This window comes from Brienomyrus brachyistius, chromosome 20 (genome assembly GCF_023856365.1).
Source record: "Brienomyrus brachyistius isolate T26 chromosome 20, BBRACH_0.4, whole genome shotgun sequence".
In the NCBI taxonomy this organism is placed as follows: domain Eukaryota; kingdom Metazoa; phylum Chordata; class Actinopteri; order Osteoglossiformes; family Mormyridae; genus Brienomyrus; species Brienomyrus brachyistius.
Window position 1 is genome coordinate 9,399,518 of NC_064552.1, and position 14,143 is coordinate 9,413,660.

Sequence of the window (14,143 nt, forward strand, 5' to 3'; positions counted from 1 at the left end):
ATTATAACTGGAATTACTGGTCTTGTTTCCACTCATCATCAAGCACTTTCTCAATAAAAACATCAAACATTTTCTTGAATAAATATTCAGATAGTATGTATTCTCCCAATGCATGTCCAAGAAAGACCTTTTATACCCCACATGAGAGCTAAACCTCAACTTATTTGCTATGTAACTTTACTAGAAGGGATAATGACAGTGAATAGTTCACACTCTCATTGAAATACTATATGACTAAGAAGTATTTCAGCTATGGCCCTTTTTAGAGGGCAAGTCTACTTCTGTGATGATTGTTGTGAATTTAGTAGAGCTCAGCAGTGGTCCTTTGGTCGCCTTTAACTTTAAGCGATTTCTCATCGAACCTCCTCATCCCCTTGTCCTCATTAAGATCTCTACAGGAGCCCTCGTTGCTTCCTTCCTGGAGGCTGTCGAACGTATCCTGTCGTCCCCCCGGCTTCAGATTCTTCTCCCCATGCCTGTTCCTCCTACACTCCTCAGTGCAACGATCAAGGCACCGTAAGCAGGATTCGGTGTTGCAGGCATACATCCCAGCGGGAATGGCCAGAACCATGGCACAGACGATAACAATGATGTGAATGAGCTTCTCCCTCTGCTCCAGCTCGCTGATGTCGCTGCCCGACATGAAGATGACACACTGACTGCTCCTGGGCGCTTGGTTCTTCAGGGACACGCAGATCTCATACTTAGTGGCAGGCAAGAGGTCATTGACTGAGTAGCTGTTGATCCCCGGCCCAATGTAAATCATTTCTTTCTTGGCATCATCAATCCTTCTGAAGTATATGGTGTACCAGGTTTCTTCTGGGTTCTCCGTCACGGCGTACCACTCTAGGGTGATGCCGTACACCGTCTGCTTGGCGACGCGGATGTCTATGGATGCGTTTTCTTCAGCCGAAGCCAACGAGTTCATAGGCAGCAGTGCAGACGAGGTGTTCAGGGACTTGATGTTCACTGTAATGCTGGTAGAGGAGTTGCCAATGATGTTTATTGCAGTGCATGTGTAGACACCCCTGGCAGCAAGATGCAGTGAAGGGATCACTAACTCTGACTTAATTGTGTCTTCAGCCATCTGTGTCTGTATCTCTGTCAATCAAAATGACACAATTCAGTCAACAGGCAGCTTTATATTTACAAAATATCCAAAACTGCAATACTGATACAGTAAGTAATTTAGTAAAGTATACAGTAAGTATACTTTCAATATACTCACTCACAGCCAGTGCATGTTTTTGCCCCTTCCCAGACTGTCTGTGGGTCCCCAAGGACTAGATTGGAAAACACTGGCATAGTGTACACTATCCAGGTTATGAAAAAGTAAATCTTACCAGTGAATCCTCGTATCTTCTTTAAACCGTATGTCCACTGGACTACTGGATCGGGACTCCCTTTGATTAGGCATGTTAGAGTAGCATTAAACCCCAATGGCCTTGTGAGATTAGTAACTGGTGCTGTCGCAACTGGCTTCATGCAACTCTTTAGTTCAACTTCATGAAAATACTTGCCAACTCTGAAACCCGGACCTGTGCATGTTAAGTACAAGTTTGTTAAAATAACAGGCAGGTTGACAGACCTGATGAAATCTACAAAACCTTTCAGGCGGCAATCACATAGCCAAGGATTGTCATTAAGTGCTAAAACTACACTGGCAGTGATCTCCTCGCATTTTCCTTGTTTTTCTGATCTGTGGTGTAGAGCTGAGCTCAGAAAGACATCCCTAGATATGACATTAAGCTTATTGAAAGACAAGTCTAAGTAGGTCAGCCTTGGCAAATATCGGAGAGCGTTTTCTGGTAGAACATCTAATTGGTTGTGTTTCAGATCCAGAACCTTTAAATTTGGTGTATCCTGAAATGCTGTCCATGGGACTGAACTCAGCTTATTCCCTTCAAGTCTTAGTTCTGTCAAATTACTGAGACCCTCCAAGCTTTTCATGTCCATGACGGTAATATTGTCAAAATTCAACCAAAGGAACTCCAAGGCACTGACATTGAAGAACGAGCCACGGGGTAGTTCAGTAAGATGTGAATTCTCTATCCGTAATTTTATTAAATCCTGAGGCATGTTTTCAGGAATTCTTCTTAGGACAGGTTCCATACAAAGCAATGATCTACAAAACAAATCGATGAAATTGTCAAAAAGATAGTCATACATTTCTTTCTCATATAGGCTAGCTACGGAGAGAAAAAAATAAATAAAACGCAACAACATACAGTCAATTATAGTTTATGATGTTTTTCCGTTTAAGATTAATCTTTAAAATTACTGCTTTATGACAGCTGCTATAATACAAGTAACTATAAATGATTAACAGAAGTTTATTTATTTACATTTAATTTGAAAGTATCTATTTTACAATTTCCAGATGTATGATAAACTTAAACTGATATCAGTGGACACACACAGAATAGCCCACTGACACTGGCAGTTGTGTTCATCATTTCTTACGCTTCTCAAATAGATTTTTTTTTTGTTTTAAAAGGCAAAACTTACCTCCCCAAATCGTCATTTTTGCAAGAGCAACCGGACAAGCAAAATGAATGAACTGATTTCGCCTGAAAGTAAATGAAACATATAGTAACAGCAACATAAAAGGTGTCCATACTTCTTTACAAGAACGCATGTGTAGTATCTGCACAGGACCTGTCCGCTGGCAGTGTGAGAAAAGCTTATTATCGGTAATCCGCCTTGACGCAGTTCTTAAGATACCAAAGACGTAAGAAGTTGGTGATTTTACTATGGTAGGGACACATAAAACTAAAGTTTCGAGAATCGGAGACAAAATTGGTTTTCTCTTTAGATGTGAAAAAAGCACGAGGTAATCAGTGCAGATTATATGTATTTACATGAACTAGTGCTTAAAGAGGAGGACACCACGAAATGAAGTTAAGCAATATGCAGTACGGGTACGTCGCACACAATTCTCTTGCACGTTCCATACAAATGAGACCAACTTTAATTATAATGTTAAAATTATTAGTTTATGCCTGGAATATGATTTAGAAATCATTGGACGTTAGTTTTGCAAAATTGCCTAACAGGGCCCCCCATCGATGCATGTATTTTGTCCACCTAAATCCGCATGTACGCATAAATCATCCGCCCATCACCCACCCAAAGAAATCTGGACCAGATCACACATTACCAGTATTTCTCAATGAAGTACATATAGAGAGAGACGAGATGACTTTCACAACTGGGATAAATAGGACATGAAAACTGGCATATTATTAGGTAGACCACCTCATTGTGGTAACCGAAGCATTGGTTCAAGCCCAGCCTTGGCACAGCTGTGGGTCCTTGAGCAAGACCCTTAACCCCCAGCCCCCCAGGTGCCACAACAGGTGACGGACAAGTTTGCTGTCACCTACAGAGAGCAAGATGGGGGGGGGGGTGAAAAGAAAATTTCCCCATAGGTATTAATAAAAAGGTATCTATTATTATTATTATTATTATTATTATTATTATTATTATGCCACAAACAGAATCATGCGATTTCTTCTTGGCTGCAGCAAAACCCGTCTGTACTTCAACTGTGATGTATTTTTAGAATACAAAGTCATAAAATGAGCTGTGCACACTTAACATATTGCATCTTTTAAATATTTGCTGTAAATGTGGTGAAAACTATTACAACTATTTTGTCACTTTTAGAAAAACCAGACATCACGTCATTGACCCACATGTAGTTCACTGAGTAATTCTCACTCCTTTGGATACAAGAAGAATTCCAAACAAGCTACTGTTACTTGCAGTTTCCAGAAAGGTACTTTTACTGTATTCAGATTTCTCTCTTTTGGAAAGTTAAAGTACTTTTACCTTAGGTTCCGTTATGGTAAAGAATCATGTATTCTGTCTCTAAGAATGACAACTACCTTACTCTGACTACTTACATTTTTGGCAAATAATGTGGTGAAATACCAGGTCAAGTACCGAAAAGGATTTTTTATTATTATATGTGTTTTACAGAGCCAATATATCAAAATGTTTTTCATAAATTCAAAAAACCACACATCTCAGAAATAAGTTCATTATACCACATGTGTAATATTTGTATTACTCTATATGTCAAAACTGAAACAAGATCAACCACTAAATAAAAGGAGTGTAAACTAATACTTTCAGAATATTTAAACAATTTAACATATAATAAATGAAATCTATACATATATACAGTTCTTTGCTGAGTTATAAAGTCAGTGCAGTTAAGGTTAAATGAGAAGGTGTAATACCTGGCACATTAACTTCTGTGTACATCATTACAAGCTGAACCCAATCCTACATGTACAAACCTGTCATGTTTCATTCTGTATCCAGTGAAACAGTCTTCCCAGCAAACTCCACAGTGACAACTGATGTTCCTTTGAAAAATGCCTTAATGGGCAAAGCAGAATGCTTATTACAGTGTAACGATTAATGAACACAAAAGTTTGTGCTCGAGTTGTGTAATATCTGTAAGTACACAGCAGTACTGTTTTACAATTATGCATAAACATCTGTCATATTTACAATGAAATCTTTCGTATTTCTTGTCTTTTTATGTCTTCAGCTGAAGGCCTTTGAGCAGCCTGTGTCTCCAATAGGCCATATGCAGCAAAAATTGAGTCCATGCCAATACGGCCAGCAAAAAGATAAGTACTTTAACCAACAGCAAAATTCTAATTATGAAAGCACTTTTTTGATCATTCCATATGCAAGATCGGTGTAATATGGCTCAATCGCTGCACCATGACTGCCCCCTACAGGTCTACAATGAAACTGCACCTAGCTGCAAAACTGCTATTCTTGAAAATGGGAGATGCTGCTGGTGGTCATCAGCAGAAGTACTCATTCGGCTGTCCCTCAGCTCTGACAGTTGCCTCTGAGTCCATGCTTGACCTGGCTGAGAGGAGTCGATTGGACTCGTCGAGGTTCAGCCTTGTCAGGTACTCTCCCTCGAGGCCCTTTGCATTTGTTGCCGGGGACAGTGTCTCAAAGGTGATGTATGAGTCCTGGACGTCTTTTGAGTTTCTACCCAGGAGTTTCTTGAGGCGTCTCTTCAGTGCCCCGCAGCAGACGATCAAAGTCAGAGGAACGGCGATCACACAGGCAACAGTGATCACAACTACGTTAATGAGCTTTTGGGTCCCACTGGCACTGGCTGCCTCATCTGTTGAGAAGATCACACACTGCTCCTTTTTGGGAATGAGCCCCTTCACACACACGCATGCAATATACTTTGTCTTTGGCTTCAGTCCCTCAATAGTGATCCTGTTCTTTCCCGGGCTGACGTTAATCCGCCGCATGTCCCGCTCTCCGAAAACAGCATAGAGCACGCTGAATACTGTGGTGTTTTTCGCTGTGGGGGCCCTCCAGTTCAGGGACACTGTGTGGTCAGTGTCCCCGATCACCTTTACTGATCTGACCACTCGCCTGTCTGGGTCTTGCTGCTGTGATGAGGCATTTGCAGTCAGGTTGCTCAGCAGGGTCTTCTCCACATCCAGCAACTTCCCCTCGCTAGTTGTTCCAAGCATCTGTTCCTCTGTGGTGCCATCTGAGAGGCTCTCGATGTTAGGGTATGGTCCAGTGAAGCCGTATGATTCCATACCAGGCCCCTTACTGGCGGCTGCTGGGCCTGAGACCCTTGCCACAAGTTTTTCCTGGTAAGCAGGCTTTCCCCGCCCTTCTGGTCTTTTCCCCCTTAACTGTTTCGCGCTGCTCATTTCATTGTCCATCTTTATGGCATCCGCTATGATTAGTGAGATAATGGCGTCTGCAGTTCCGACAAAGTTTGTTGCTTTGCAAATGTATTTCCCGGAGTCACGGTATGAAACGGCAGGAACACTTAAAATGGACCAGATAATGCCTTCCTTTGAAACCTCTTGTTGAACTGTAGGCAAGGGAAAAGCAGCGTAAGATGAATGACTAGTAAAAATCAGTTTGGACAAGCTATTTCTCATTTCCAACAACGTTGCAACAAAATAGTAGTCAAAAGCCATTAAAAAATCTATTTGACCCATATGTATCATGTAAGACTTCAGTTGCATATCTATCCATCTTTCAGCTGCTCATTGGGTATAGGGTCACAGGGTTCTGTTAGGACGCTTTTCCACTGCACCAAATATCACACTTTTGCAACCAAATAAGTACCAACAGTATGACACTTTGTGTTGGTTTTTCATTCCCGTAAAAACCGGTACTGCCGCCGAATGACATCACAATGCGAGGTGAGTATTTTGTACTAAATTTGAAAAATGGCTGTAGTATATTATAGGTCTGGGCAATGTGCAATATTGATACCGTCATCTCAAATTCTCTCATCGCAAAGGACAGCGAAAGCTCATTTGAGATCATGCTTTTTCATACCTTCATGCTGCACAGACAATATAACATGGGGGATTTTGAGTTTCACGAAAACATTTTTACTTTGTCATAGGAAACAAAACTCATCAATCGCTGCAATTTCAGTGATTGTTCCTTTTCAAAATGATCCACTATGTGTTTATCTCAATACGTACTGTATGAGGTACAGTGCAAAATTACACCTTAATATATTCTAAATGCTTATCCTGGTCAATGGGCCTAGAGTCTATCCTATGTAGCATAGGACATAATGCTTGGGTAAATGGAATGCCAGTCCATCATAGGGTACATACATGTATCCACACTATGGGTACTTGAGAAATGCTGTTTACCTCAGCTTAGTGCTACTTGACAGGGGGAGAACATGCAAGTTCCACACACACAGGGAACACAGAGGTGGGATATAGGCAAACCAAACCACCAAGTTTCCCCTTCTATCACACATCCATCCATCCATCCATTTTCCAAACCACTTATCCTACTGGGTCTGGAGTCTATCCCGGAAGCAATGGGCTGGGAGGCTGGGAATAGCCCAGGATGGGGGGCCAGCCCAATGGGGGGCACACTCACACACCATTCACTCTCACATGCACTCCTACGGGCAATTTAGCAAGTCCAATTAGCCTCAGCATGTATTTGGACTGTGGGGGGAAACCGGAGTACCCGGAGGAAACCCCACGACGACATGGGGAGAACATGCAAACTCCGCACACATGTGACCCAGGCGGAGACTCGAACCCGGGTCCCAGAGGGGTGAGGCAACAGTGCTAGCCACTGCACCACCATGCCGCCCCTCTATCACACATGTAACACTGAATTCTGTCACATGCAGTTGTGTTCTGGAACACCAAGGATCAATTTACTCACCCGTCCCGTTCACTTGCTTGCCATCAGTCCTACTCCAGGACAGGTCTGGTATGGGCACGCCGACGGTGCCACAGCGCAGCAGGACATTATTGCCCACGGCGCTCTTAACGCGGGCCACTGCGGTGTGCACCCTTGGCCCCTGGCAGCGCCTGAGTTCGGCATCGCTGAACAGCACCCCCAAGAGGCTCTCGGGCGCGGCACACCTCAGCCTGCTGTCTATGAAGGCCACGGGTGGAGATGGGGTCTTCTGGAACTGGACCAGGTCGTACAGTCGGCAGTCACAAACCCAGGGATTATCGTGAAGACCTACAGGATGAGAAAGGGAAAAAATACAGGAAATACATGTAAAACAGGAAATAAATCTTGCAATTTGATAACATCAATAATTATTATTATTGTAATGGTATTGATATACAGCTTATTTTAAGACTGTAATCATCCCTGCTTCATTTCATGTATGTATTTCATTAGTCAGGGCATAAAATTCACCTTACAGACATTCATTTTAATGTTTTATTAAGATTCTTTTTAATTCTGTTGATCCTTGCGTTTTAGGGCTATAGCTGTAACATTGAAACAAATAAACAAATAACAATAAATAAAAACTGGAAGTTATTTCATCAAATATATATGAACCCCTTACCTAGGATCATTCTGGAATTTTCTGCATCTTGAGAGGGCCTTACGGTTAACCACACTGACAGAACCTCCGAGGGCACAGTTACCAGGTTGTTGCTGGACAGATCCAGATATGTCAGGTTTTTAATGTAGGTTGCCGCCTCTGCTGGGACTGAGGCGATTTTGTTGTTGTGCATGTCAAGAAGTCGAAGATTGGGCATGTCAGAGAGCGATTTCCAAGGGAAGGACGTGAGGGCGTTTCCGTCCAGACGCAGCTCGTCAAGGCCGGACAGACCACGGAAACTGTCCGGATATAATGAGGATAGTGCATTAAAAGACATCCACAAGAATTCCAGATTGTTGAGATAATGGAAAGTCTCACTTGCTATCTTCCTGATTCCCGTCTTTTCAATTCGGAGTTTGGAAGTATCCAGTGGGAAATTTGCAGGGACCACTGAGATTTCAGGATCATTGCAAATGACACTCCTGCAAACGAACAAGAAGTATACCACCATAAACGAACAAACAAACACAGGCAAATGTAGTTATTGTAAAAAATAATAATTAGTAGAATACGTATGTATAGCAACTTGTCTTAATTACAAACTACTAACTTATAAAATGTCTTATTTCTGCAGGAAACCTTGCTTTCCATCAATGTACCGTAAAGCAATGTCCATTAGTAACCAAACAGACATTATAGAAAATCAGCGAATTAATCCTCCCTTGACAGAAAACAGAAAACCTTGGAAAACAACAACAGGGTTGAATAAAACTGTCGTAGCTCTGTCTTTACAGAGAGAAAGACTTGCATTAACTTGAGTACTGACTGATATGTGGGAGACTTACCTGGCCTTTGACCCATCACTTAGTTTATGGAAGAAGCAGCTACACTGAGAAGGACATAAGCTCCATACGAGCGGAAGGCAAACTAAGGCCAAGCCAAGAAAAGCACTAATCCTCCAACGCATCTTTCTTCTTGGCTGCCTTTCTGTTCTACAGAATAACAAAGGACTGCAGCCTAGCTTATCTGGACATCAGAAACGCCACGTCATCCTGTCACCCCCTGTCCATACTGATCTAACCGCTCCGAATCCCCAGATAAAAGGGATAGACGGGATTAGTGAAAGGACTTGGGTTATTTTGATCTACATGCTTATTGCTTCCCAGAATCCAATAGGCTGCATTCAGTCCCGTGATTATATGCAAAGGAACAGCTTCTGAATGTTTCATTGGAGCAATATTTAGTAGCACTTTCTATGAATGCCAAGCCTTTAAGAATCTATGAACGCATTCATAATGCATTATAATGCATTCATAAACATGGCTATAAATATTTTTAAGAATATATTATAGCCATGTTTATTATGCATTATGAATGCTTTATGAAGCTCTCATCTATAATGCTCTATAGATACCTACAGTAAATAATGCAGTATAAAGCATCCTTAATTCTTATATTGACCATTATAAATCCATTATGAAGGTATTTCTACCATTATAAATGAGAGCGTCATTGGAGTTTATGAAGTCTTATAATCTATAGTGCATTATAGATGACAGCTTCAAGAAAAGTGTTACCGAATATTTTTATTCGGTAAGGTTTTTCACTTTTTTTTTTTGAAAAATAAAGTGAATATGATGTAATTACCAAATATAATTATTATTATGACATCATGAGGGAAAAGAAATAATAGAGTTTCAGTTAACATTTATTTTAAAGTAAAACAATAAATGTTTTTAAGTGCATTCAGTATTTAGATGTCGTCATGAATACGGATAATTTGCATCTTTAATATAGAAAATGTCAAACATTAAGGTTAAGTTGTTTACTGAAGTGTAATAAAGAGTCTCATTATATTTCAGAAGGGGTCACATTTTCCACACAAGTCCTTGCACCCTAGTTGTTGGGGTTCTCGATATCATGTTCCCTGGACATACGTTAAAATCATAAATAAAAACTTCAGTACTTCATATTAAAGTAGCTAAAGTATCGCAGCCAATAATGTAATAAATGATGATAAAATAACTGCTAATAATAATTTTTCCATTCTTGATGTAATAAGTCGATAACGTAATTAGAAATTAAGGCAATAAAATTATGATGTTATTGCCAGCTATTATGTTATTGGCCGCTACAATAAGACTATTTTAGCAGCTATAATTAGCAGCTATAATTAAACCAGAAACATATTTTTCTAGTTTAAGGAACTCTTAAGGAACTCTTAAGGAACTCCATTTGCTCATAATGGCAAGCTTCAGGGCCCAGTGTAGATACAGATGCACTGTATGTCATAGAAGTATGAATGGCTCCATTTAACGATCTGACCCACTTTCTTTATTTTTCCCAAGCTTATAATCTCAAGCGAAACGTTTATTGCCCAGTACAACCATCGTTGTTAAAATCTCCCAATTAAACTCTTGATTCTAATTTTTCATCTCAGATGCCCTTTTCCCAAATGGACATCTGTGAATCATCAGCACACGCCGTTGTCCGGCAGCATTAAGCCAAAATGCTGAGACATTTGACACAATAAACATTCTTTGATTATGCAAAGTGTGACCTGTTGCCATTTGTTATTTCAGTGACATCTAACCAAAAAGTAAGCTAGGAATGCAGTTCCGCTTATTACAGCATTCTTGTTGGAATTACCAAGAAAAACTGAAAGGGCTTTTCAGTGTGACGTAAATGGATTTTACGTGAAATCTCCTTTTGGGTTAAAAGGGTTATGGTTCAATATTTGGTGGCATTTGGCACAGGAGTAGCAGAATCAAAGTAACAAGCAAAATGGATACGGCGTACATTTTACCAGAAGGTTTTACTGACTTTGATATGTATACATTTGGCTGTGCTCTTGTTGTGGAAGGTAAGGAATTAAAAAGCATGTAAAAATAATGTTGCATTATGTTATCTTTTACACAAAGCATTTTGGTGTATGTACTGCTTGCATGCTGTTTGTAATCACAATTTTCCCTTTTGTTTTGAAGGTCTCTCAGGATTTCTCCTCAATTTTCTCTCAATTCTCTCATTTCTTTCAATAAAGGGTTTGCGAACCCCAAACAATTTTGTTCTTTTTAACTTGGCCGTCGCTGATATTAGTCTCAGTGCTAATGGACTGTTTGCTGCTTATGCAAGCTTTCTTAGGTATGTTTTATTTGTTTGGGTGCTTTTCAGCATATTTTTAAAAAAATGTAACTTAAATGTAAATGTTTCAGTATTAGTGTATGATTAATATGAGTCAGTATATAAGGAGTAACAACTGCCATGACAAAGTACTTAGGTCAGTTGCACATATGTCATAACAAGAGTGGTTATATAGATAAAGGAGAGTTATAAACCGAATTTGAATGCTAATGCTGACCTGTCCTTCACCTCTGGCTCCTCAGGTACTGGCCCTACGGTCCAGAGGGATGCCAAGCCCATGCTTTCCATGGCATGGTGGCTGTGCTTGCAAGCATCAGCTTCCTGGGTGTGGTTGCCTGGGACAGATACCATGAGTACTGCACCAGTAAGTAGACCAGTGCACGGGAAAAGCTAATGGAGATGAAAAGGATATATTCCAGAAACAAACTGATAACGTTATACTCAAAACTAAAACTGATTTAAATGTTTCTGTGTATCCATTTTTATTTATTCAATTTATGCGGCCAGGCATAACCTTTATATTTGTAACCACGATGTCAAATTACATGTACGATAAATCATAGTACCCACCATAAGAAATTGAACCACATTGTGTACTTGCTGTTCTCAGGACAGAAGTTGCCCTGGGCCACAGCAGTGACTGTGGTAGTGATTATTTGGCTGCTTGCTGTCTTCTGGTCTGTTCTCCCTCTCAAAGGATGGGGTGAATATGACTTTGAACCCCTAAAGACCTGCTGTACACTGGACTATAGCAAAGGAGGCTGGTATGCTTATTCTCTTTGTCCATCTGTCCATCCGCCCATGCATCTGTCTGCCTGTCTGTCTGTCTGTCTGTCTGTCTGTCTGTCTGTCCACCTGTCCACCTGTCCACCTGTCCACCTGTCCACCTGTCCACCCGCGCGTCCACCCTCCTGTCTGTCCACCTGTTCGTCCACCCTCCTGTCTGTCCACCTGTCCATCCATCCGCCTGTCTGTCCACCCGTCTCTATGAAAACTTTAATAAGCGCAAGCTCAGTACCTCTTGACTATTAGTTTCGTTATGAGACTTGGCTGGTCTTTCTCGTTTTATAGGATTTCTTTTATTGCAATCAGAATAATAGTCATATTAATCATATACTAATATTAAAAAATTACATTTAAGTTGCACATGTTTAGAAACATGTCCATAACTAAATCTGACCGCAGTGCACATATCATAAAGGATTGAGTGACATCAGATAGCATCATCTTCCTTCAGGTAACAGCGCTCTTACCGGTTTCTAATTTCTAAATCTCAATGGCGCTGTCAATGATGGTCATTCTACTTTAATTTCCTGTCTGATGTCAATTTGTTCCTGTTTGTTGAATATCTGTGCATATTCCCTAAGCATTGCTGTGCTATTTTGTTTATGGGGGCAGTGAGTGGCTCAGTCTCTGTGCCTGTAATCACCAGTTCAAGCCCTGGCTGTGGTAGAACAGTCACATGTCCGTGGGCTATAGGCCCCTAATTCCAAGCTCCAGGGGCACCGCGTGTTGGCTGACCCTGGACTCTGACCCCCCAAGCTATGGAGAACGAGAGGGGGTGGGCGAGGAGAAGCATTCCGATGTACCTGTACTCGTGCAGGTGAAAATAAAGCGTGTTTGTGGGTGCTGTTATTTTGCAGGAACTACATAACCTACATGCTGTCATTGGCCACCTTGTTCTTCGTCATCCCAGCTATCACTATGCATTCCTCTTATCAGTCCATATACAACCAGTTCAAGAGAACCAGAAAGTACAAGGTAAATAATGTGTGATCTGTCATATGTGTGCATGGCTGGTGAAACGTTAAACAGCCATGAATAGCTGCTGTATATGGTCTTCAAATCTCAAATTCAAAGACAAATTAAATGATGGATCAAAGCTTCTTAGATCTGCAATTAGTGCATCAGTTCTGTGTCATTCTTAAATGAAGCTCTTAATTTGTTTAAAATGGAATACAATAATTACTTTATATAGATAGAATATTCCGAATCGAAGGTGCAGTTTTTCAGCACTACATAAATTGTATTCAAGATGATGTATTTCTGAGCGTCGATGCAAAATAACTAAATGTGTCTTTCAGTTCAACACCAACTTGCCTCTGATGGCACTGATGCTGTGCTGGGGCCCCTACGTGCTGCTGTGTATGTTTGCTGTGGTTAAGAACGTGAACCTTCTGTCGCCGAAGCTGAGGATGGTAAGGGGATGGGGCTTCTATGGAAATGTGCAGCTTAGCTCGGTTAGTTCTTAGAGTAGAAGTCAAAACGACATAAAGGCTAATGGAATTCATTGTATTCTGTAGGTGTTATCAGCCTGAATGGGTTTTTCCATGAATACAGTAAGTTACATCTTTCCTCTTTTTGAAATAGGTCCTTGCACTTCTGGGGAAGACCTCTCCAGTGTTCCATTTCTTCTTGTATGCCTTTGGAAGTGAAAGCTACAGGGCGGGAATCTGGCAGTTGCTTACAGGGGAAATGATTTCAGTATCTGAAACTGAGAAGAAGAAGTAAAGTTGTTTATGTTATTTTCTGTTAAGGGGGTATATTAAATATCCCCTTGGCTTTTACTGAAATTCCCCTCACTTGGAATCTTCATTCTGACTGCAGTAACGGGCTGATATGCTAAAATGAGCAGAGTGGCGACTCTTCTTCGTGCCTTCAGTGTTGGGGGTTCGACTGATGTTTCCGCTGTGTATCTGTGGAGTTTGTCTGTCCTCCATGTCTGTCCTCTATGTGCTGCGTGGGGTTCCCTCAGGGGGCTCCAGTATCCTCCCACAGCCCAAAGACATGCAGTCAGGCTAACCTGTGTCTCTAAATGGCCCACAGAGCACAGACAGCCCCCAGGTTACGAACGAGATCCATTCCGTAAGTTTGTCTTAAAGGCGAATTTGTAGGTAAATTGAAAGTTGAAAAAATTATAACACACTACATAATAATTATAATAATATTATATACTAATAATATAATACAGTAATAGTAAGTTGTAATAATCATATAGAAGTAATAAAAGTACCTACATACTCTACTGTATCTCGAGGAGACAAACTGCTAAAGCCGCGAAATGTTTACACAAGTGTCACAAAGTAGTGCATGTTCATTATTATGACCATTATATTTAACCTGAATTATTAATAGGTTTTATGGCAGTCAGTTCGT

The 14,143-nt window shown here is 40.8% G+C and overlaps 3 protein-coding genes across 3 annotated transcripts; 1 reads left to right on the forward strand and 2 right to left on the reverse strand.

The window, feature by feature from the left end:
- Positions 1-301: 301 nt before the first annotated feature.
- On the reverse strand, positions 302-2,615 carry lrit2 (leucine-rich repeat, immunoglobulin-like and transmembrane domains 2). The gene is made up of 3 exons (XM_048987955.1): positions 2,509-2,615; positions 1,344-2,125; positions 302-1,101 (listed from the first exon to the last, which is right to left on the reverse strand). The coding sequence occupies exons 2-3, from the start codon at positions 2,110-2,112 to the stop codon at positions 302-304; spliced, it is 1,569 nt and encodes a 522-aa protein (XP_048843912.1). The 5' UTR covers positions 2,113-2,125; positions 2,509-2,615.
- Positions 2,616-4,829: 2,214 nt separating this feature from the next.
- Positions 4,830-8,813, reverse strand: lrit1a (leucine-rich repeat, immunoglobulin-like and transmembrane domains 1a). Its single transcript, XM_048988313.1, has 4 exons — positions 8,692-8,813; positions 7,868-8,328; positions 7,225-7,530; positions 4,830-5,884 (listed from the first exon to the last, which is right to left on the reverse strand). The coding sequence occupies exons 1-4, from the start codon at positions 8,811-8,813 to the stop codon at positions 4,830-4,832; spliced, it is 1,944 nt and encodes a 647-aa protein (XP_048844270.1).
- Positions 8,814-10,612: 1,799 nt separating this feature from the next.
- LOC125715831 (RPE-retinal G protein-coupled receptor-like) lies at positions 10,613-13,498 on the forward strand. Its single transcript, XM_048987801.1, has 7 exons — positions 10,613-10,709; positions 10,831-10,987; positions 11,230-11,351; positions 11,598-11,751; positions 12,631-12,748; positions 13,072-13,185; positions 13,358-13,498. Exons 1-7 carry the CDS (start codon positions 10,631-10,633, stop codon positions 13,496-13,498), a joined length of 885 nt encoding a protein of 294 aa, XP_048843758.1. The 5' UTR covers positions 10,613-10,630.
- Positions 13,499-14,143: the final 645 nt, after the last annotated feature.